The sequence below is a fragment of the Sciurus carolinensis genome, chromosome 7 (assembly GCF_902686445.1).
Source record: "Sciurus carolinensis chromosome 7, mSciCar1.2, whole genome shotgun sequence".
Classification (NCBI taxonomy): domain Eukaryota; kingdom Metazoa; phylum Chordata; class Mammalia; order Rodentia; family Sciuridae; genus Sciurus; species Sciurus carolinensis.
Genome location: NC_062219.1, coordinates 61,019,069 through 61,045,280, shown reverse-complemented (window position 1 = coordinate 61,045,280; position 26,212 = coordinate 61,019,069). Strand labels below are relative to the sequence as shown.

Sequence of the window (26,212 nt, the reverse complement as noted above, 5' to 3'; positions counted from 1 at the left end):
CTGTTTGTTCAGAAAACATTAAGCCCTCTGAAGAAAAATAATTGAGGGTATAAGGAATTATTGTAACAGTCTGTTTCTGATGGCATCTGTCTGTTTATTTACCCTCATTGAATATGATGACCATCTTCCCACTGACTCAAATGCAGCCTCTTTTCTGTTTATCACCACTTCCTCTGGCAGCGCCCCATAATCAAGCCTACTCCTAAGTATTTCTTGAATTCATCCATTTTCCTCCCTCTTCTTAATATCACATCTAAATTACTGTCATCAGTCACTGGGATTATTTTAATGAGCCTCCTCAAGTTTCCTTTCCTCTGGATTTGTGCTTTGCTCATTTTCTCCAAAGATTAATCCTAAATGTAGATGTGATCATATCTCTTCCCTGAAAACACTTAAATGGTTTCTCTTTATGCTACAGGTAAAATCTACACTCCTGAGAATGGTTGATGAAATCTTTGTTTTTCTATTTTTTGTTAGTTCCTTGGAGTCATCCATTATCATACCTGTGATCTCCATCTTTACCAGGGCTTCTCTGTGGGAACTTTCCTCAACTCCTCAACACCCTTGCTGTCTCTGACTTCTGAGCTGTCCTATGTTCTCCCTCTCCACTTCACTAACTTAGACTTCCTTAGTGTTAACATTACTTTCTTCTGAAAACTTTCTGTGAGTCTTTCAAATTAAGTTAGGGTTCTGTTAGATGTGTGTTATGGGACCCTGTCCCCTATTTCAGTTTTAGAATGCTTTATTTTTACTGCATCTTGAATGGCTACATTTTACTGGTCTTGAACTCCATGAAGAGAGGCACTGTATCTATCTTGAGATTGTTTATATTTCTTGCATTAGCACAGTGCCTAGCACAGTGCAGCTGAGTACTCAACCTTATGTGCTATTTCTCTTTTTCTCTGATTTCCTTCTGCATCCAAATGCTGTTGTTAGTATGCTAATATACTACTCTCTAAATACAAATGCTGATAGCAATTTCACGTATCATATAGGGTTTTTCAAGGTTGGCATGTTTTTCCGCAAGAAACAGTGAATGATTCACTTACTTCAGATTAACATTCCAGTTCAGAGACTGCATTATTTTCTTTGGCAAAAGGTACTAAATCTAACTTTGGTTGTAAAGTTAACTGACCTAACCCAGAGGCACACAGAACTAATATGCTCCCCAGATAAATCACATGAACAAGTCAAATCACTTTTTTATTTTAAGAAGTTTTGTCTTATGAAATCAGTTCATTGCTCTAATTTTCCATGAAGCAGAAATTACTCCTGTAGCCTGTGTTCTGGGTGCAAATGATTAAAATGATCCCTTACTTAGAAATTAGAAACATAGCAAATGGCAAATTTAGAATTTCCCGTATGTTTACTGAAACTTAGTTTCTCAAATAAATGGTATGAGTGAAGCTTGTTGAATCTTCATTCTTTTTGCATCACAAATAAAACCTAAATTTCAAATAATGTTATATGAGTTTAGACCCATTAAAATGCAAACAGTCCTTACCACATGATACCACCATTCTATTACTAGTTATATATTCAGTGGAAATTAGTAAGTCAAAGAGACATCTGTACTCCATGCTTATTACAGCAACATCTACAGAGGCTAAGATATGTGATCAATCTAAATGTCCATAGTAGGCAAATGAATAAAAATGTAGTGTGCATATATATACACTATATAATATGTAATATATATATAATGCATTGAAATGCTATTAATAAAATAGAGGGAAATCTTGTCATTTGTGACAACATGGATGAGACTGGAGAACATTATGTTAAGTGCAATAATGTAGATAGGGAAGAAAAGTACTGCTTGACTTCACCCACTTGTGGAACCTGAAAAAAACAAACAAAAGGTGATTTCATACATAAACTTAGAATGGTGATTATCAGAGATTGGGATAATCAGGTGGAAGGGGAGAATAAAGAGATGTTGGTCAAAGGATATGCCATCACAATTGGGGGGAATAAATTCAAGACATTTATGATATGGTATGGTGACTATAGTTAATAATGACAGAACACATTCTTAAAAATACAAAAAGAGTGTGTCGTGTTATTACCACAAAAATGATAACTATGTGAGGTAATGCATTTGTTAGCTAGATTTAACTATTCCACAATGTATATATACTTCAGTATATCATGTTGTATATGATAAATACATAAAATTTTGTCATTTAAAAATAAAAAATTTAAATTTAAAAATGTAGACTGTTCTTGATTGAAACATTTTAAGTTATCTTTATTTTTATGACATGCTGATTAGAATAAAGAGCCAAACATCAATTTAACACATTTTTAGTGCAAAAAATTTATTTTAAGAAATAATATACAAAGCCTGGCATCATATTTTCCTGATATAGTTTATGTGCTTACTCCAATTATGATTATATATTATATGTTCAATGTGTTTGGACCCTTGCTTTAGAAGATTCTGAACTGACCAATCTTAAAAAAAATGCGAGGTAACCATATTATTAAGTATATGCTTCTAAATAATTACTTTAAATATTTTAGAAACATCTTGTGGCTGAAAATTTTAAAACATTGACATATGAGAAAGATATTCTCAACAGTTCCTAAATATTTTAAACCTCAAAGTCATGTTTGATATAAATGAACACATTAAGTTTTATTGAATCCATTTGGGAGAATACATGCTATGTTTGACCTAAATTTTTTTTTTTATAATTAAATTGAGTATAAATAAATACAGAACACAATTACATTTGTTGAAAAACATCTGGACATGATATGTAATTGTTAAATTATATTTTAGGTAACTTCAGCATATTTTTATGAATGTCTTCTGGGAGTCTTGTCCTCTAGAGATGAGCTTCATGCTAACAACTTTGTTCAAGACGGAAAGAGAGCTTATCAGTGCTTTTCCAAATGATACCTGTTCTTAGTGAGTGATGCTGTAATTTTATTTAATAGCTTGAGGCTTCATTTGCAGGGAACAGACACCTTGTTAATTAACAGGATGATGCTTGTGGAAAACTTTAAGATACTACTTGATTAATCTCTCATTCCATTTGATGTCCGTATTTAGAAAATTATTAAGTCTCCTCACACGGTAAATGTCATGCTGGTTGGTTGTAGCTGTACACATGGGTTGGCTTTAGAGTAATGTGGCATATGTTGGCTCTTTTTACCTAATCTGGCAATCTGGTGCTTAACTCTTACTTCTGATTGTTTATATATGAGAGGAATAAAATTTTGTAGTTTAACTTCCAGGAAATTGGAAATGATTCAGGAAAACAGTGGCTGCAATCAGACAGAATACAGAAGAAACAACTGTTACTTTTAGTTAGAGATTTTATTTGTTTACAGTTCACTAATTCTGCCATGTATAGGAACAATGCTATTTTAGTTCTGAAATATCGAGCATGTGTAAAGTCGTGTTTTTTTTTAAAATTTCCTGTCTACCAGTAATCACCTCAGTAGTTTTTCTAAAAGAGTATCATTCTCACACAATTTAGGAATATAAGAAAGAAAGTTAAAAGTTTCTACAATCCCATTACCATTGTCAACTCTTGGATTTATTATAAACTATATCACTCTCTCTCCCCTCATGTATTTATAAAGCTACATGAATATACATATATTTAAATTAATATGGTCATAGGCTACATTTTATTACACAAATAATATGCATTTTAAGAGTATTTATAATTGAAAATCAATTCCATTGTTGAAAATAATGAGGTAACTAACATGGAAGGATATATTTAAAGTGATTAAATTATAGATATCCCACTTATGCTTAAAGCATTAAAAATAAATGCAATATGTGTATGTATCTATATAGATTCATACTGTTGAGAATAATTACCTTTGAGGAAGTTAGGATCAATGAATGATGGGTGTGATGGATATATTTATTGGATATCATTCTGTTCTACTATAATATAATAGGAATATATTATTTTATAACAAGAATATGTGAATTTTAATAACCATATTTTTATGTCAGTAGAGTTCCAGATAATAATTTCATTATCATTATAATGTTCAGTTATATAAATTATATAAATTGTTTAATCTTACTTGGGAACATTTAGAATGCATTTTTAAAAACCACAAGCTGCATTGTAATGCTCATATTGTGTACAAAGCTATGTGCACTTGTCCCTTTGTTTCTATGAAGTTCCCCAAGCAGTATTAGAATGTTCCATTTGGTGCGGGCGCCTATTTCCATATTGTTCTCTGGTCTAACAGTACCAATTATTTTCTAGCCCTCAACCAAGAGTACTAACTAGCACATGATTATTCATCCTTGTCTGGTGAGGATTGTGGTTTCTCTCACCTAGAAATATTACTGATTTTGTCTCACCTCTGTACCAGGAAAGTGAACTCATGTCATAAAGACAGCATAGAATGAAAGCTAGATTTAATAACTTTGTTTTATAAGGCACATTGCACTATTTTAGCATGTAGAAATAGTCTCTAAAATAGATGCTTATTTTATATAGTTTAGACACAAAGCTATATACTGTAGCAATATTTATTATTTAAACTATCATGGGTTAGCAGGAAAAAAAAATCTTTGGAATTCAGTAGGCCTAGATTCAAATCTACTGGCATGTTCTTTACTTGGTGTTTTGAACCTTGACTCTTGCAGGATGAGTGTCTTTATATCATTGGATTGTCAAAGAAAATCAACTATCTGTAAAGTGCCTGCCACAGTGCCAGATGCTAGGTGTTATAGAGATTAATAGCTTGATCAAAATACTTCTCTGTAAAATATTTACTTTTTTTCTAATTAAAAAATAGATTATATTCCAGGGAACATAGTTAAAGCAGAACTAAAAGTAGGCTAGCATTATAGCTGAAATGGTTATTACTCTAGCATTTTTTATTTATAGTAAACTTCTCTCTTTTAATTTTTGATTATAGGTAGTAACTGTGATTCAGATAATTAGGTAAACTTTATTTCTTTGTTTTTGCATGTTTGTTATAATGTGTTTACATCAGTTCTATGAGAATAAAATTAGGTGCAAATGCTTAAATGTGAAATATGTTGAATTTTTCTCAGCATTTAACATAGCATAACAGCTACATTTGCAGTATATTTACTTTCAAAATTAAAAAGAGTGTGAACATTTATTTGGTAGACTATGTTTAAGAGGTGAATAAAGAAAAGACATCAAAGGATTTAAAATACTGCAGTAGAAAGGAATGCAGGGTTTCAGGATTAGGGATGCAAAAGAGAAGAAGAAACATGGTCTTACTCCATGAACTCTGGAAACATTACTCAATAGTTACATACTTTCATCATGGTTCATTGGATATGCTCAGGTTCTGCCATTGCAATTTGAGTTGGTGCATACTTTATAGGACTCTAAACATGAGATTCACAAATCTATGTCATGAACTAGGTTCAAGATAAACAAGTTCTGAACAAATTGTATTTGCATTTCTTCTTGAAATACAGTCATCAGATTTCTTTGTTTCAACTAACATAATCTTTTATACTATAATCTATCTTATATGGCCTATTGTTTCTTAATCTTCTTTATTTTTCTTCTGGTAAGAATTTTCATTATGCCTTTTAAGATATTTCTAACAACCTCTTGTTCCTAAATTCTCTGTGGACTTACTATTCTTTCTTACTTTTCTTTGAGTCTTTGCCTATATGTCTCCCCTCTCTTCTTACTTTGGCTCTACCTGTTCAGTTCTCAAATCAAGCAAGTGAGTTTATCATTCTTTTTTTTTCCCTGCCAAGCAAAATGTTATCACCCTTACCTCCTGTTCTTTGTTTACTTTGAATTAATTTCCTGAATAGCATAAAGTTTCAGTGCAAGAAAAATATTCATTGCAATAAAAATATTTTATTTACTGGTTTGTGATTTATAATTTGCTTCATCAAGTATAAAATTCAAAAGTATAAATGTCAAGAGTTATCTGACACAGCTTTACTGATCATTTCTGATTTTGATGTCAGTCTGTTAACCTACTGGCTAAAAGGGCACTGTAGAGTGTTAGTTTGCATTTGGTTTTAGAGTCCTCTATGATTTCTTTCTTAATAATGTTCACAGCACGGTATCATGAGAGTTTTTGCTTCAGTTCACATTCTGATTGTCCCTAAACCTGCATAGTTCATAATAAGGGTAGGATGGATTTTAAAAAAATGTTGATCCATGTATTTTGGTAGGAATCATGTGCTCCTGTGCCTTTTCTTTTCTTTTTTTTTTCACAGTACAAGCATACATTTATTAGAGGGGATGGGAAAAGGGAAAGGGGAACACTTTCAAGGGAGAGATGGGTCTTCTCAGAATAAAAAGGGACCTCTTGTGCATTTTCAAATTTGTTCCAGTTTGTGCTTTTACAATGCTGTGTTATGGTTTGGATATGAGGTGTCCCCAAAAAGCTTATGTGTGAGATAATGCAAGAAGGTTCAGAGAAGAAATGATTGGGTTATGAGAGTCTTAACCCAATCAGTGAATTAATCCCCTGATGGGATTAACTGAGTTATAGTTGAAGGCAGGTGGGGTATGGCTAGAGGAGGTGGGTCTCTGAGGCAAGCCTTTGGGGTGCATATTTTATGTCTGGCTAGTGGTGTCTCTCTGTCTCTGCTGCCTGATTCATCATATGAGCTACTTCCCTCCCCACACTCTTCCACCATGATGTTCTACCTCAACTTGAGCTCTGAGGAATGGAGCCATCTGTCTACAGAATGAGACTTCTGAAACCATGAGCCCCCACATAAACTTCCCTCATCTACAATTGTTATGGTCAGGTCTTTTGGTCATAGCAGTGAGAAAGCTGATTAAAACAATAGGTAAATCTTGTAATTTTCTAAAACACTTTTTTCTACAATGAATTAAGGATCTTAATAATTGGAAGATAATAATTTTACATTTAGTAAATTTATTTACTATTACTATTATATATCCTAGTATTTTCATATGTATAATTATTTATGGCCTACCTTTACATATAGCATCTTAATTTCCTTAAAGGTTTAGTAAATATTAGAATAAGTCTTTGAGGATATAGGAGAAGTAAAAATCTCATTTTACTTAAGGAAACTGATGTCTAAGACTATATTATTTCAATCTTTTCAGTCTTAGTTGTCTATAATTCCATGAAAGTTAATAGCAAAATTAAGCATATTGATCTTCCAACATATAAACAATAGGATAATTTGTCTTCATATACTGTTGGATCCAGGTGGAAAAAGAAAGTCCTCATCAATAGGTTCCTCTCCTCTTACCTCCTGTTTCATCTCTACTGTTTTCATTGTAAGACAGAGGTGGGATCAAGGTTTACAATCCAGCAGTATAGACCCCCAAAAGAAGAGAAGAGTCTCTTTCCCAATGGTTCCCACAAAAGACCTGGTCTTAACTTGTGATCCAAGTTTGTTGTCATACCTGAAGCAATGGCTTCAACCAAACCTGGAAACATATACCTGCTTCTGGAACTAGGAGATGAGGACAAGGAGTGGATGGGAAGGCAAGAGGGTTCTGCTGCAATCAGAAGAGATGCTGGGAAGGCAAAACAATGGATTCCACCTCAGCTGTTGCCTGACTTAACAGAATCATGTTCCTTAACTTCTTAGTTCCATGTTCTACTATTTTAGTCTTCCACTAAAATGGAAGGATACATGAAGACTCAATTTAAGAAAATCCTTTAATATCTATTCCATAAATGTCAAGTCTATTCTAATTATCTGAAAAGAGTGTTAGTAATTGCAGAAAATTTTAAAAGTTAAATTAAAAAAAAAAAAAAAAAAACAGTGAGAAGTCTATCCCCACCATTCTTTCTGACTTTTTTTTGTTTTCTTAGCTTGTCCCTACTCCTTTTATTTTTTGGAGATACTGATGTTAACAGAAAAATCTTTCAAATGATGACTACTTTCCAATATCAGTAGGTAGATATTATACTTCCTATGAAATTAGGCACTCCTTTAACACCTTGTATGGTGTTATGTTAAGAATTTTAACTTTATTATAACCTATTTTTAAAGCTTATGGTTTATATTTATATAAAATTTTCTAACTTTATCCTTACAACAAGGATCCTTATGAAGATGATTATTATTTTTATTCAAAAGATGAGGAATATGATGGTATAAAGATAACTTGTCTTCTCACAACCACTAAGTTAAAATGATTAAATCCCACATCCTATAGCTTTCTATGAAAAATTTACTTTTTCACATTTTTTGTGAGAAATTTCTTTTATAGTTTTTATAGGCTAATAGGCACAATATAAAAGGCTAAGATACAATAAGAACAAGATGTCAAAAAGGACATGTTTTAGTGTGACTGTTTGCATATGTGCTTTTATTATTTTCATAAGTATCTAAATCTTTGCATTTTTCTTCCAATCATGCTTAAAATAGGTCTTTGGTATTATTTCATTTTAGGCTATTAATTTTTACAGATATTTAAGGTTAGCATTTACATGAATATTTGAATTCATACAAACATAATTTCTAGAGTATGTTTGGTTGAATACTCCTGGATCTCAAATTAGAATGAACCACCATCTGTTAACATCATAAAAATCAATTTTAATTCATCATATTGAAAAAAGGAAATGTAAACAATATTTATTGATGAATATACATTTTTAAATGCAAGAAACTAATTCAAACTGCAAATATCAAGATAATTGGATACATTGGAGACCAGCTGGTAGTGTAAGGAATACTTCCTCTCAATATTGATTCTTCTCTAGATCAATAGCAATTCCAAATGTAGTAAAAAGCAGACAAGATTTAACAGGATCTGAATTATTAAGGTGAGTACATTGTTGCTGGAAAGTTCATTAATAATCCCATCAATATAGCATGGTTCATGTAAGTTATAAGAGCTTCATGGAATATTTTAAAAGAGAAAGAAATATCTCCATGGACTGATCTTAGTAGAAGAAATTTAATTATGTAAAATAATTATATTAGTTAAATGGAACTTCTAATTGAAAAAACTGTTGGAATTTTCTAATCTGTTTTATAGCTGTCCCTCAAACATGTATATCTGAAAAGTGAAGAGTTTCTCTATATAATAGTAGAAAACATCTAAACATTTTTGAAATTGGTATTAAAATCTTTAAAAGTGTTTGAAAAGCATCACAATAAAAATATAGGATTTTCTGCTTGTGAAGTTGTGCATTTTAAAGATACAAGTCAGAAAAAAATGACAAAGTCAGAAAATGACAAGTCAGAAAAAAATGACAAAGACAATATTCATGGTAAATATCTATAATTCTTGAAAAGCAAAATAATTATCTCCTAAAATTGTAACTTTAAAACCCTGTGTACTGATTTCATTCCTTACAAAGCTCTAAGCATTTACAGGGAAATAATGCTATTTGCAAAATTATCTTGTTGATAATGATAAAGTCAAAGACATTCAGCAAGAGTTTTTAAAGGACTGAAAGCCTAAAATTGTATACAGCAAACACAGAGGCTCAATGACAGCTCTTATTGTTATAATTAGCATTAGTCACATTTTAGGCCATATTGTACTGATTGTTCCAAATAAGCTAACTTGCAGGCATTTTTTTTTTGGGGGGGTAGCTTTTACCAAAACAAAAAATTGGGTTTTGGTAGCCAAAAACATTAGTTTAGAGAGACATAGATATTTGTATTGTAAACACTTCTTTGAAGTGACTTGATCACTGTTAAACTTCTCACACACATTAAAACCCTCTTGGATTCTTGATACTCTGAAAAGGAAAACTAAAATCCTTTTTTCCATACCCAAAACCATTTCCTAATACCCTATTTTACATCCTCTCACACAATAGGGAGGTGAAAATTCCAAAATTCACTAATTCACAGTAGCACCAAATAAATGGATCTGTTAGCTACTCACGGAATTAATACTGGTTCAGGTCATTTCTTATTAGAATCCCAGCAACCACTATCATCCAGTGCTGTCTCCTTCACTGGATGTTCAGCACATGGCTCATTTTGAATTGTCTTCCTCATTCATTTGACTGTGAGACTAAAACTATTCTATTTTTACCCTCCCGTCCCTTTTCTTTAATTTTTTTTAAGTTCTTATCCATTTTAGACCTCACATATACCAATTTCATGCAGGTAGAGACAAAAATCCATATTGTTTTTTAAGATATTTTATCATGCAATTTCTGGAATCTCCTTTAAGCCAACTAATCTGCAAAACAGGAATCACTCTGGTTAGTTCAACAACATGAAGCATAGGCAGATTCAACTTCTCGCTATGAGAGAAGAAGCAAAAGAAGGTAAAATTCTGGGTATTAGGGAATTACTTTGGATAGGGAAGAAAGAATTTTCCTTTTCATTGCGGGGAGGCCAGGGAGGGTTTTAATGAGTGAGAAGTTTAAGAATGATGAATTCACACCAAAGAACAGTCTAAAATACAAATATCAGCAGGTTTTATTAGTCCTGGAAGAAATTGGGTAGAGTATGAACACTGACAATGACAGAAAAAAAGTGACCTTTGATTTCCCTCATTTGCTTGAAATGCTGATACAAAACATTAGATAAGCACACAAAGCATTAAGAATTATTGTGAGAAGTTAGGTAATGGTATTGAATTATAAAGGGTAATATAAAATCAGAAAAAATGTGAATTTCTTTGGACTGTGAATATAAATTACAGGACATCTCACAATCAACCTGGTTTAATCCCTTCCTTTTTATACATGAAGAAACTGGAGTGTAAAAAAAATAAAAAATGATTGACACTTGTCCCACTTCACATTGCTGGTATGAAAGTATCTGTCCAATGGCAGCTCTTTGTTTAATAGTAAATAAAAGACACTATGATATTTTACTATTTATTCTTAAATTATAAATAGTCAGTAACCCATGTGTATTCAAACTTTTTTTGCTCTGACTTCAACTGAATTTTGGCATCATATACAAATCACATTTTATAGGGATCAAGGTGTTTTATGGTAATTTCCTCCTGCTCCTTCTCTTTCTAAAACGTGATCTGTTGTCTTGAGCAGCATGAGGACTGTTCAGTCATTTAGGCTAACAGTGGGTGCAGAAGGGTTGAAGCATTATACTTTCTAAACCAGTTCTTTGTTTTGGATCATATCCATCTTGAAGAGATTACCAGTCTTCTGGTGATCATCACCATCATCGTCGAACACCTGCCTATGGACCATGGGCCAGGAATTGTGCAAACTGCTTTAATGTATTATCTCATGCAGTCTGTGCAGTCCACGCAGCTGCTGGTAAAGCACTGTGTTTCAGAGTGGTACAAAGAGCTGGCAACAGTGAATGCGTAATGGCAGCTGCAGTGTAACTGTGAGAATTGTCTCTGACAATTGTCTCCCCATTGGTTCTGAGGGCATTTCTTCATCAGTCCCTCACTTCAGTTAGCAGCTACCATGCTCTTGTTTTGTGTGGGCACAGTTCTAAGAGCAGTGTGCCAGCTGAATGAGTGAATGCCAGCTTGCCTTCCAGGTGTGACCTCCTCTTTCTTGCTCAGAGAAATGTATGGTCCTCTCTCTCCTTTGGGCTTGTGCTGACTGTGCAAGGGAGCTCTCCAGGTCTGTATCTACCCCTTTGCCCATCAGTCTTAATGTCTGCATCTTCTAATTGAAGAATTAGCATTTGTAGTTGTTTTTCTTCTGAAACTATCTTGTTTTTGAAAGTGGTGTTTCCAACAAGAAAGAGCTATAGCAGATCATGATTTATATTTCCAATTATAAAATGAGGAAAGCAAGGCAAAACGAATTTTTAAAGAAATATATATTATTTGTTTTATTTAGAAGATCAAGTCAATGAAAGAGTCAGAATTCATAAACTTTTCCCCCATTTATTAGACCATGCACCTCTTTGTGCCATACACTGTATCTCAGATGGGAATTCAGAAGTGAGCAAAATCTGAGACGTAGGAGTTCCAGAATGGATCTGCCACCTGCCAGCTAGCATTCAGATCTCAAAGGAGACCTGCCTGCACTTATTTAATGGAAAGATAAATGTGTTCACAGAACTGTTACTATAAATTCATTTAGAAATGGGACAGAGGCTGCACTCACATTCCTCCCAGGTTAGAGCTGCTGGCAGATTTGGTTCACTGTACCTCTGGGAGGTAATACATTCTAGGTAGATAGCAAAGCATGATTGTTATTCAGAGCTCTCTGATATCTATTTTTTCACTCTTTAAATGAACTCTTTTGTTAAATTCAAGTATTTATTTTAAAAAATGCTTTTATACACTTATTATTGGTAAGGCAATACATGGAATATCACATGGGTATTACAAACAATACATTGTTACCATAAAAAAAAAAATGCTTGTGGTCTACAATGGAAAGCACAAAGGTAAGAAAAAGAGTTTTATTAAAATTGGAATGTGTAAGAAAGAAGATGTAGATCAGTAATGATTAAATGGGAAGGATTTTAGATGCATCTAGAATAAAATTAAAATTATTAATCATCTTCCAAGAAAAATGCACAATATCTCTTTGATTTTTATAGCTGTACTGAAGTACAAAGTATATTCTTTAAATTGTCCATATTAAAATTACAGTTTGGTAAGTTTGGATGTACAGACATGCAATATACTTATATGAGACTATCACTATAATCATGATGTCAATACATATCACAATAGCTATTAAGAGTTATTGTTTTAAAGGTACATTATTACATACAATATTGGGTGAGTTTTTAGAACAGAACAGGACCTGTGATATGTAAGAAGCCTTAAACAAAGAATGATATATTAACACAAATATAACCTTGATTGGCACAGTAGTGAAAAATCATTTTGAAAATGCTGTGTTCTAAGTTCTCCTAGTCAAAATTCATTTGGGGTACCGAAAAGTAGTGTTTCCTAAGGGACAGAACATTCTGAAAGAATGCCATCCCCTGGGAAAGAAATATATGTTTTGATTGATTTTCACTGGGAGGAATCTTTAGCATCTTTGAGAAATTTTATGTACCGATGTTCTCTTCTATGTTTGTATGTAGGTCAGAATTGATTGATTATATTTTCTTCATGCTTTATGCAAATAAAAGCTACTTGACATAGATGAAATGTCACTGGGTGAATAAACCAATTTCTGTTGCAATTGCTTAGCCATAGAATTTAACATTTGTCCCTTACACACCTGCATCTGTTACACATTCCATTCCTGAAAATAATTAGATTAAGCATAAGATAAATTCAGCAATAAGTTAGTGAGAAGATTAGCTCATATTTAAACATATTTGCAGGCATTTCATGATCTTTTCAAGCAACCCACTTAGAGCACATTAGTTCTGAAACGTGTAGGATCCTATTGCACAGTTTTAAAGATTTTTAAAACAACTTTTTCGCCGACAAACATTCTTTGTCCACTAAGTAATTTATTTTGGAAAGGAAATTAAGCTCCAACTCCAGTCTATTCTGAGGTAGGATATTGGAATGGCTCACTTTCCAACTGATGGACACTTGAACTAGCAATGCAGCATGGAGGTCTACACTAAGTTCTATTATTTTTAGCTCTGTCTCTACCTACCTGATCTGTACTTCTGGGGTATACTCCCAGGGTGAACAACTATTCTAGCTTTCAAGTAAATACATATCTATCTTTCTTTCTTTCTATCATACATATGTGATTATAATTCAAATATATGTATGAGTAATTATACTTGAAAGAGAGAGAAAATGGGGTGAATTTTCTTGTCTTCATCCCCAAACTTAGGTTTTATCTTTGCAGTTTAGGATGCAAATAACTATAGATCATATGTCCATCTTATATGGGTTTCAGTAACCATATTGTTCACATATTCAATTTTAATGCAATTCATTAACTTTTTTTTTCTTTTTAACCCTGAAGTACTCTTTAGAATAGCTGTGATACGTAAAGAAAATTTTTAAAAAATTGACTTGGGAACCAATTTAACTTTAATTTTCAATCCCAGCTCAGAGACACACCCTGGTGGGAGTCATAATTGTTTGGTTCTCATCAGAGCACTCCCCAAACATAAGACCTTCCCTCCTCAGCTTCTCCTCCTTTGCCACCTTCATAGATTTGTTGGGACTAAGACCTCTGGGAGGCAGTGGGCTATGATCCTCAGAGAGATTCTAAGAGTAGGCTTTGCCTGAGTCTCCTTGCTGCCAATATTTTCATGATGAAAACTTGAGAGAATTACTTTAACCTTCCTTAAGCTTCAGTTTCCTCCTCTCTAAAATGATAAGAATTTAAAAATATATGGTCATTGTGAGAAAAGTGATATAAAGCATGTAGTCACAGTTGTGCAGCATAAAGCATTCAGTGTAACTTAACAGCAATAATAATGTTAAGAAAATAATGACAAGATGCTTTAACCTGGTTCTCCTCACATTTCTCCTCTGTTTCACCCTCCCTTTTTTTCCTCCTGTGTTTGTCAGGACAAAAGTCAAGGCAAAGGATTATGGAGTCAGTGTGAGAGAGTGAAGACTTATCAAAAGTAGATAAATCTCTAGATTTGGGAGTAAGAGTAAAATCTCTGGATTTTAAGCTCAAGCTTGAAAGACACTCCAGAGCCTTTGCCTTTTGAAAATCTCTGAGCAGCAACTGGATAAAAGAAAAGTAGAGTGTAGAAGAGGGGCTTTGAGAAGCATAGTATTGTGAGGCGTTAAGAATTAGGCTTCCTCTGATATTCATGAAATAAAGATTAAAATTGTTACATTTTAAATTAATTTTGTACTTATGAACTAATATTTGTATCCTGCCTGAGTCAGGATTTCTTTGAGTTACAATCTGCTATAATTTCTTCTTGCAATCTAATATGTATATGTATTTGTGGCCTTAGTTTTCTATATTTCATATTTTATTTTATTTAAAAAAATATTTTTCTCTGGCCTCTATTTAACTCCATTTCTAGATTTTATATAATCATCTGTAGGTCACTCATTTTTTATATTTATAGTGATGAGATTTTACTAATAATTAGACACAGTCAGAAGCACCAAGAATTTCTGAAGAGTGTGACTGTTCCTCAGAGACACTGATTGGGAATGTAGGTCTATGAATAGAACTTTCCTAACCATACTTGAAATTTAAATTGTGTTTCACTTCAATTTCCCTTGAAACAAATAATATTTTCATTTAATAATCTTTGGAATGCAAAGGTACATCTTCAAAGGTATACTATCTACATGCTGTCACTTAAAAGAAAGTTAAAGATTTTCAGGAATCATACTGCCAGTTATCATAAGATGGTCTGACTCTGGTAGATATACACATATACATAGACACATGTGTGGGTGCATGTACATATACTTATTTGCATTTTCTGTTTCTAAATTTTATTAAATGTAGTGCCCTGAGCTTATGTAGTTTCCCGAGCCCATTACATGGCACACGCTCAGAAATCTACCCCATGAATGAAATTGTTTCTGATTAATGTTAATGACTTTCTAAATAACCTACTTTGCTTCCTTTGTATATATACCTATTGGTGGGACTGCTGGATCATGTGATGGTTCTATTCTTAATTTTTAAAAGAATTTCCATGCTGTTTTCTGTGCTTGCTGCACTAACTTACATCTCCTTGAACAGGGTTCCCTTTTCTCCACATCCTCACCAGCACATTAGTCTTTTTTACTAGCATTCTTACTGGACCATATATTTTTAAATTCTTATCATTTTAGAGAGGAGGAAGCTGAAGCTTAGGAAGGTTAAAGTAATTCTCTCAAGTTCTCATCATGATATTTCATTGTGGTTTGATTTGCGTTTACCTGATGATTAATGAAGTTGAGCATTTTTTATGTACCTATTGGCCGTTTGTATGTCTTTTTAGAAATGTTTATTTATGTCTAGTGTCAATTTTTTAATTAAATTTTAATTAGTTTTTGACTACTGAGTTTTTGGTATTCCTTAAGTATTCTGCATATTAACCCCTTGTCAAATTTATACATTACAAATATTTTCTACCATTTTGTAGGTCATTGATGTTTTCTTTGTTTTGCAGAAGCTTCAGGTTTATGTAATTCTGTCTATTTGCTTTTATTTCCTGTGATTTTGGGGTTTTATCCAAAATTTTTTGCCCACTAAAATGTCCCAAAGCATTTGCACTATGTTTTTTTATTCTAGTAATTTCATATTTTTAGTTACATTGAAGTCCTTTATCTAATTTGAGTTGATTTATATTACTGATGATGGGAATCTAGTTTCATTCTGCATGGGGATATCCAATTTTTCCAGAACCATTTATTGAAAAGACTGTTTTCTTCATTGCATGTTCTTTGCACTTTGTTCAAAATCAGTTGATTGTACATGCACAGATTACTCCTAAGTACTTTACTCTCTTCCATTTGTTTTTATGCCCATTTTTTAAGCCAACACCACACTATATGAATTAAAATACCTTTTTAGTATGTTTGAAGTTCAGGTACTATAATGCCTCATGCTTTGTTTTTTTAGCTCCAGGTTATTTTGTTCAACCAGTTTTTTTTTTTTTTTTTTTTTTTTGTGATTTCATACAAATTTTAGAATTGTCTAGTTCTGGGAAGAAAGTCATTGGTATATTGATAGGGGTTGCCTGAAATCTCAGATTGTTTTATGTTGTACATACATTTTAGCAAATTAATTCTTCCAATCCATGAATGCAGTATATCTTTCCATTTCTTTGCGTCCTCTTCAATTTATTCCAACAATGTTTAATAGTCATATTGCAAAGATGTTTCAACTCTTAAGTTAAATTTATTGGTAGTTATTTTATTTTATTTTTTTGTAGATATTAAAAATTAGATTGCTTTCTTGATTTGTTTAAGCTAATTCAGAAATGCTACATAGTAATGCAATTTGTATGTTGAGTTTTATACATCCTGCAACTTTGCTTTGTTCATTAATTTTAATTTTTAATGGTGTCTTTGTGCTTTTTACATATAAGATTATATCATCTACAAGCAATGACAGTTTGACTTCTTCCTTTTTTATTTGGATTCCCTCTATTTCATTCTCTTACTTAATTCTTCCAGCTAGAACTTCCAGCACTATTTTGAATAAAACTGTGTGAAGGTGGACATCCATACCTTTTTGCATCTCTTAAATACAAAGCTTTAAGCTATTCCAAATTCAGTATGATGTGAGCTGTTGACTTGTTATAAATATTATTTATTATTTTTAAGTATGTTCCTAATCCTAAATCGTTCAGTGCTCTTATCATCAAAAGGTGTTGAATTTTATCACTCTTTCTGCATCTATTAAGATGATCATAAGCTAGAATTTTGTGAAGGACTTTTGAATCCATGTTCATCAAGGATATTGACCTGCTACTTTCTTTTTGTTGTTGTGTCTTTATCTGGTTTTAGTTTGAGGGTAAAGCTGGCTCCTTGAATAATTTTGGAAGAATTTTCTCTTCTTGTTTAAATGTTTGGTAGATTTCAGCAGTGAAACCATCTGGTTCTGCACTTTTCTTTGATGGGAAACTTTTTATTACTGCTTCAATATTCTTATTCATTACTGATCTTTGCAACCTCTATTTCTTCATAATTCAATATTATTAAAATGTATATCTTCTTTCAAGTTATCAAATTTGTTAGCATATAGTTGTCTCTAATAATCTCTGATGATCTTTGTGTTTCTTTGGTGTCAGAGAAATGAATTCTTTAACTCTGATTTGAGTCTTGTTTAGTCTATCTATGAGTTTGTCAATGGCGATTAGCTATTCAAAATATATATAAACCTCTTCTCACTGCTTTTACTATATCCTATAATTTTTAATATCTTTTGTCTCTTTTTTTCAAGAAATTTTATCTTATTTTCCCTCTTCATTTATTCCTTGATCTGTTAGGAGTAACCTGTTTTGTTTCCATGTATTTGTATGGTTTGTGGTTATTCATTTCTGGTTTTATTGCATTATGATCCAAAAAAGTTCTTCATGATTTCAATTTTTAAAATTTTTTAGTGAGACTTTTAAAAACAACTAATGTAAATACAGTAGATTCCTATCTCTGACTTTCCTAGGGAAATTTTCAGAAAGAACATTAGGTCCGAATGAACATGGATAGTTTTAAAATTCCTTTGTGGTGATATTGTGAAACTTTTCAATTATATCTAAAAGAATTCATTTTTCCATAACTTGTTAACAGTGATACAATTTTAAAATTTACTTAATTTTGAAATCAAAATGTATCTTTCATATTTTGACAACTATTTTTTGCGACTACCTGTGTGGTTATAATATACATTATTTGAATGCTATTTCAGGCTAACAACAACTATTAGTCTAATCCTCAAGTTACTAGTATATGCCTTTATTAGCTCCATGACTATAATTTTCACTATACAGCAGGATATATGAACTGAGTCAGTGGGTATTTATAAAATAAATGTTATGAATCTGAATTATATTCCTTAAAGACTCAAGAAGTATAAAATATTATTATTATGTTCTGTCATTCCCATTGTTCTCTTTAGTCATCTTATTTCATGTGATAAAACTCCTTAGGATCCATTTCCATGAAAACTACTGTGTGTACTCCTTTTATTTTGTATCGTGGCAAACACTATAATCTAAAGGATTACTATTCATTTTGAAATTCATTTTGCAGCTTACTGTTTGTGTGAATGAAAATAAAAAACACCTGTTTTTATTCTAAAGCATGCTAAACAGATGGCTCAAATTTTGTTGGTACCCTCTCATCGTGACCCTCTTCTGTAGGTAGTGAACCTGGCATGGATCTGTCAAACAATGTGAGGGACCGTTTAACACAGCAGTTGTTGAGTCTTGACAGTTGTTGAGCCTCTGAGCCTCTGGTTTGTTGTGACTTATAAACATTTTATTTTTTACCATCAACCTTGTAAGTAGTTGGCAATTTGAGCAGGTGTAGCATAGTAGAATTCACATTCATTTCACTTAAAAAGCCAAATGAACTTTATTCATATGGAAATTTTGGGGAAAGACAATAGCATAGGAATTAAACTTAGTTTCCTGAAAAGGGATTAATAAATGTATTGATGTTCAAAACTGTAGCATCATTTCTGAGACACAACTTTTTGAAAAATTAAGTTAAAGAAAGCTTTTTTTGAGAGAATCACTTTTAAAATCGCTTTTCTTCTTCCCAAACAACAGAACTGCTTACTTATTTACTTCTGTATGTGATGTGACTTATGTAACCATTGACAATGTTAGCAATTACATTCATTGTGTGTACATGCAGGTGTGCGTTAGTAGAAGGTAAATGTAATGGAGTCAGAAAGAGATGAAAGGGAATTAAAGAATGTCTTCACATATTTCCAACTTCAACAAGGATATCAGGATAACATCTAACTTGGTTATCATTTCAGGAAAGAAATACTGGTGCATGGATTGTTCTAATGGAGCTAATGTAGTAAGTTAAGTTAGAAAACGGCAATGCTGGAGAAAATGTTTTCTACCCAAATATAAAGAAAAGCTAGATATATATTTCTCACTTCATCCTCTCTCCAGTTCCCTACCTCAGGCTCCACAGGTGCACTAAACATTTATTTCCTTTCCCTTTGCTTCCAGACGGATGCTGCTTTAATGTACGATGCTGTGCACGTCGTGTCTGTGGCGGTCCAGCAGTTTCCCCAGATGACAGTCAGCTCCTTGCAGTGTAATCGGCACAAACCCTGGCGCTTTGGGACCCGCTTCATGAGCCTAATTAAAGAGGTAAGTCTGAGAAGCACTGTGCCTTCGCACTTCTGTCCTCGAGGCGAACTAAATAACATTATTGCAGTTTTTCTATCTGGTGATCTTTTACTTTTATTTTTCAAAGTAAACTTTCCCTCTCCCTTGAAACAAACAAAATTAACCTCATTAACAAATAATATGAAACAAAATTTATTGTTTTAATTATTCATAAGTGGAATATCCATAAAAATATCTATGATGGTATAACCTTGAAAGACTGTGGCACACGAAAGTTTGAAATTTGATATTGTAAACTTTTACCTTTCTGAATCTTTATGCGTGTTAACTTTTCATTTATGTAGACTTAAGAAATTTTAAAGAGTATTCATACTTTAGGCAACAAGATATAAAATGCATTTTTAATATGAGTGTCATTTGCACTACACTAAAATTATATCTAGTTTGTGAGGCTTAAAGTGCAGTTCTTTAGATTTATGGTTCTGAAATATAATGTCTAGTTATTTTAATTATATTAACATTTAACATAAAACAGAACATATGGACTCATAAAAATGCAAAATTTACTTCATATTGTATAATACAACCATCCGTATGACTATATATTATTTCAGATTGGGTCCATTACAGTTATAGACCAAGCATGCCTGATGTAAGAAAAAAGTGACAAATTCTTGAAGATTGTACATATGTGCACACACAAATATATTTTCTTTCTATTCTTTCTGCTAGTCCTATCATGAAAGAAAGTCATATGTTGTCTTAGGATACATTTCAGAGATGAAAGTTTAACTGATCCTTAAACTTTGATATGAAAAATCACAAGTATTACCATATAAGAAATTTAATTAACTGGTTAAATAAATCATCAGTTTATCTTATCATTAATTAGTTATCATGAAAATAGGATCATTCACTAATAAAACACTTAGGCATATATAAATAAAAGAGTTTCTGAATCCTTGGCAAAGAATAGCTACGAATTTTCCTTGTCTAATCCTTGTGAAACTCTCAACTAAGTGAATTGACATCCCCTGAAGAAGATGAAGTTCCTTAGATGCTCCCCACTTTATATTTACTTCTGGTTCAAAACAGAGCATCAGAGGACTCACATAGCCCACATAGTGAGCTCACTGAGTTCCCTCAGAGCCCACAGGTTTGAGTAGTTGAAGAATTCATTTTCCTGAACCCGGCACTTGAGTATTGAGACCATGACATTTGTCAAGTAGCCCTTAAAGAAATGGTATGCCTTTACGCCATGTACAAACAGAGAAACAACATGTATCCCATTTGTTTACAATAATAAAAAAAAAAAAGTTAAAAAAAAAAAAAAGGAAGAGTTGTATGACATTCCTCTCATTATATTTCTTGTGGAGTGTAATTGAGAACCTTGTCCACTAATTCACATGGTGTCCTCCTTATGAGGGTGAACAGGAGACATTTTTCTCAGGTCTCAGTCCCAGGAAAAACTGTTTCTCCTGAGCAGCTGGTGTGTCCTGAACTATGGACTCTGCATATTGTTTTCATCATATTTTCTTTTCTACTTTGGTTGCTAGGATGTTCAAAATTGAATTGGTGATACAACTTTATTAGTTGCATGTTCATTTGGTATACATTTTTATGGTCTCTCTATTCCAGATTTGTTTGACTGTTTTATGCTTCTATTCCTTTAGATCTTAACGCATTTGTATGTTTTTATATCATTGTTTATTTTTGCTAACCATCTGAAATTTTTTTTCTTGGGCAAACAATTTTTTTTTCTAATTTTTGGTACTGGGGAGCCCAGAGACACTTTACCACTGAACTATATCCCTAGCCACTTTTTTTTTTTTTTTAATTTTAAAACAGGGTTTCACTAAGTTGCTTTAGGGCCTAAGTTACTGAGGCTGTCCTCAAACTTGCCATCCTCCTACTTTAGCCCCCTGAGATGCTGGGATTACAGACATGCACCACGATACCTGGCTAATTTTTCCTTTATAAACAAGTTAACACACGTTTAACTTTAGTGAAGACATGTTGACATATACATATATATATATATGTATAATATTTTTATTTTATTTATAATTTGTTAACTTGACAATTTTGTAGTTCCTGAGTACCTGAGAAACACAGAGGTTCAGAAATGTTCTAATAACGATATTTATTTGGATTATTTAGTGAAATAGTATCCTTAATATTTTTTGGTTTATTTCTTTTAACTATTGGTGCTTATTATTTCAAACATTATAGTTATTTTTACCTTGCATAATTTAAATTTTTCATACTGTATAAGTATTTTTCAAAACTATTTCCAAATGAAAATAATGTAAATCAGTTAATTTGGCTTATGTAACCAACAGAATAGAGAAAGATTTTATATTAACACATAGTGCAGATATTACCTGCCTTGGAAGGGTGAACACATTACATAGGCTATGGTAGTCCTACTTCATTAAACAAGTATAGCTTTGTATAAAATAATTACTTAGGAGAAATTAAAGTAACAAGTGAATTATTATAAGGGAAAATTACATAACTGAAGAAGTATGACATGTTTTCCAGAGTTTACTTCCTTTCTGTATAATAAGTTTCTTTTCACATTAAATGAATTTAGGAACTGGTATTTCATAACAGTTATATCTGTAATATCCAGTGAGATATTCAATAGTTCATATGTCATAAAAAATGACTAAATTTTTCTTACTATTTAAAGTATAATCATCAAATTTCTTTTACAAAAGCTAGTAACTAGAAAAATTAATTGTATAAAATGAAAACTTTAAACTTAAAATTAATTATATCCTGAAATTAGAGGAAGTTATTAATGAAAAAAATCCTTCAAATTTCATAATAAAATAAAAAGATCTTAAATATCTATAGTAATGTAAATTTATGTAGTGTAATGATAATAATTTTCCTAGTGTTTCTAGAAAAGCATTTTATCTCCTATTTCTTTACTTACTTATTAACCTACTTTTTTTCCTTTTCTCATAGGCTCATTGGGAAGGCCTTACAGGCAGAATAACTTTCAACAAAACCAATGGCTTACGAACAGATTTTGATTTGGATGTGATTAGTCTCAAGGAAGAAGGTCTGGAAAAGGTAAATCGCTCAATTTATTTGCTTTAATTATTAAATAAAACATATCCTAATGAAAAAAGTTATAATCTTTGTTATAGTCAGATTTTATTGACACTTAACTTTATTAAGTAACTCTTAAATGTGAACTAATTATGTCAAATATAATAATTGACAACTAAGATTCAAGGATAAAGGTATCCTAAGGCAATTTAAATAACTTATTTTCTCATCAGGTTTTCCTGAAATGAATGCAACCTTAAATAGCCTTAAATATTTTGAAATGAATAAAATACTAATTAGTCTTAAGGTTTAATATAGTTATTAGAAAATATTTGCTTTAATATTATAATATGGTCTTTTATATGCAACTTACAATCACTTGTGTTTGCATGGAGTTTCCTGTATGGTAACTAGGCCAAAAAGAAAATAAAAAAGTAAAATACACAAATAAGTTTATCTTGCTGAGTCATATTCAAGCGAAACATCTGAATTAAAGTACATAAAATATTTTAGGTATAAACATAAATTCAAAATGCTATACTAGATCATCTTGTTTTTACTTCTCGGGATTGAGGTAAAGGGCAGGCAAGGTATATAGAATTTGGGAATGTGTTTACTTTCAGAATACTTTAATTTTGCTCATATTTGTAATGTATGCTTTTAGATATTTTTCTGATAAATTCATTGGAATTTACAGATAAATAGGCATTTGAATATGACATTAAGAAAATATTCTATTTGATTCAGATAATATTGCCTTAAAATATTAAACTATATTTCATCTAGCAATTGAACATGGAACATTATTCATAGGTAGAAACTGAAGAAAAAAGTTGAGTCAGAACATTTCTTCTAGCCTGAGAGATAACAGCATATATAAGAGATGATTCAAATGATGCAGGAGAGAGAGCGAGAGAACACATTTTTGATAATGTCACAAAGATAAGCACCTTATGACCAAATGATGACTCAAGATGACAGGGGTGTTACTTCCTCCCATGAGAGTTTCTGACTGTACCTTTAGTCAATACTGTTTACCACCAGGAATGTTTTATAAGAAACTGGAACCCAAATATTCATGGGGTAGTCACTTCTGAACACCTCGTTTCAAAGATGAGAACATTCATTTGTATCCAAGACTGGAGAGGATAATGGTTGAATTTAGTCAGCTCCTAAGAGTTTATCCCCCTATATACTAGGGATGTCATAATCTTATTATTTGGAAATATCCAAGACATTTGGTTAAACTATGATCATTACTTCTATTTTAACACATAAAAATAGTGATGTACTCCATCTCTCCATGGATTCAAAATAAGAAAACTTTGCAGAACTTTTTTCTATGCCTTAATTTATCTTGTAGCAATACCTGTACAACATGTTTGCCGAGTATAAAATTATCGTACTAATAAGTGAGGTAAAAAAGTATGACTTATGCACTTTGCACAAAATTTTATAAGTATTTTTATTTGCTTCTAGAATCTGAAAGTTTGTTTTGCAAAATTAATTACTCCCAGTAATTTTCCTCAAAAACATAACAGATAACACATTTTTAAATAAACAATGGACAAATATCTGTTTCAAGCCTTCAAGATAGCAGTAAGTGAATAGTTCAAGCAATGGATATAAATTAAGTATACAAACACAGTAATGGGATACTTAGAATTAGTCTTTGAATAATGAAGAGATAATGGTTGGTATAGATTCAATCATTTCAGAAAGAAGGGATAATTTCAGGAAAGGAACTGCTTGGAAATTGACTTGATCATTTTATGTGAGTACGCATACATACACACTCAAAATAAAAGTGGGATATTGAGTTAAAAAATTTTAGTCATAATTTGAATGTCAGGTTTAAGGTATTTGCAATGTATTAGTATACTATGTGAGGTCAAAGAGAGAATAGCCTGGAAGTTATGGGCTGCTTGCAAAGATATTGGACTTGAAATACTTTTGGTATGAGGTTGTGAACCTGAAATCATTCTAAATGGAAGTAGGATATGAGTAATAGTGTCAGAGTTAACTGAACCTTCAATAATTTTGTTAGTTGAAGAACTAGTAGAGCAACATTTTTAAGGAAACAGACAACATTTTTAAGGAAAAATAAAGAAGCCATATGGCAAAAGGGGAAGATACTTATGATAAAGGCATAAGTCAAAGATTTGGAAAATAATTAGCAAGTGGGAGAAATAATAGTAGAAAGAAGTTTGTATAAGTCTTCCTCTGAAAAGACAGATAAGGTACTGAGGATGGGTGAATGTAACCTAGAAAAAAAGGAACACTAAAAGACTTCAACAACATGTTTTCAGGATCCTCAAAAATTAGTACTTATAGGACTGGGAATGTGACTCAGTGGCAGAGTACTTGCCTAACACATCCAATGACTTGGTTCAAGTCATAATTCTGGAAAAACAAATGAGTACTTGAGGTCATCAGCTAAAAGACAAAGATATGATTAAAGTTTATTCAGATCATAAGAATCATTGGAACTGCAATTTTAACAGACAGGATTTTTGACATAATAGGAATAAAGTATTATTAAATAAAAGTCCCCATGTTTTAGTTTAGTAGAATGGTTAAAAGTTCAACGAATAGATTCAGACAGAATAGGGCTCAAATTCTCACTCTGCCATTTACTAATTACATGCAAGATTCTTAATCTCTCTAAAACACAGTATCTTCAACTGAATCGGGGGCAATGGCAGTATCCACTTCATGAAGACTAATGATCCTTGTGTTAACTACATTTTTTTCCTGAAAAATATAGACAGCAACCCACAGATGAAAAAGATGAAATTGCTATCTTGACAAAGTTCGGTTTAGAAGGACCAAAGGATGAGTTTCCAGAGGGCTTGAATTATCATTCCAATTTCTTCACAATTAACTATGTGAATTTCATTCTTTCCCCAAACTTCTCAGTTCCAAATTCCTCATCTCAAAAAAAGTCTAATGAAGGTCTTTCCTTGAATAGTCTGAAGTCGGACTATCATGGCTTTTTAAAGAACAGTGAGCACAATCTTTATAGGGAACAGTGCAAGAAATCTTACCCGTCCTCAATCCTTTCTTATCATGATTGGGTGGAGAAAATGAACAAAGAAAACATATAGGACTGAGGGTGTGGTTCAGGAGCAGACTGTTTGTCTAGCATGAGCAAAGCCTTAGGTTCAACCCTCAGCACCACAAAAAGCAACAAACAAACACATAAAACACTATCTTTATTACCTCTTCTCATGCTTATTTCCATCTTCTTGTTCTGTCTTAGTTATCTTTGACAAGAAAAATTCATTTATTTATTTAATCCTCTACCAAATGTGATGAATGTCTATTCTATGTGCATATGAGGTTTAAACTCTAGTAGAGGAGTCCTACCAATGATAAATGGAATTACAAACTTACAAGATTGGACAGTATAAGTGCTAGAAAGAAAGGCATCTTGTTTGTATGTCATTCAAATGATAGATTCAGAATCATTTTTTGAAATGTAATCCTTAAGATTAAAATTATTTTATGAAAACTAATCTATATTTCTGATGTTTTCAACTATGTAACAGATAATCAGAAAATAACAAGTATGCTTCTGGTGAACAGGTGAACAGA

General features: G+C 32.1%; 1 protein-coding gene across 6 annotated transcripts in view; it reads left to right on the top strand.

Annotated features, from left to right (window-relative positions):
* Positions 1 to 26,212, top strand: part of Grik2 (glutamate ionotropic receptor kainate type subunit 2) — a 643,508-nt gene that overhangs the window by 336,204 nt on the left and 281,092 nt on the right. For all 6 annotated transcript variants that reach the window (XM_047557542.1, XM_047557541.1, XM_047557544.1 and 3 more), the window contains exons 8-9: positions 19,430 to 19,573; positions 22,529 to 22,636. In XM_047557542.1, coding sequence (XP_047413498.1) covers positions 19,430 to 19,573; positions 22,529 to 22,636 — 252 coding nt within the window. The remainder of the gene's footprint in view (positions 1 to 19,429; positions 19,574 to 22,528; positions 22,637 to 26,212) is intronic.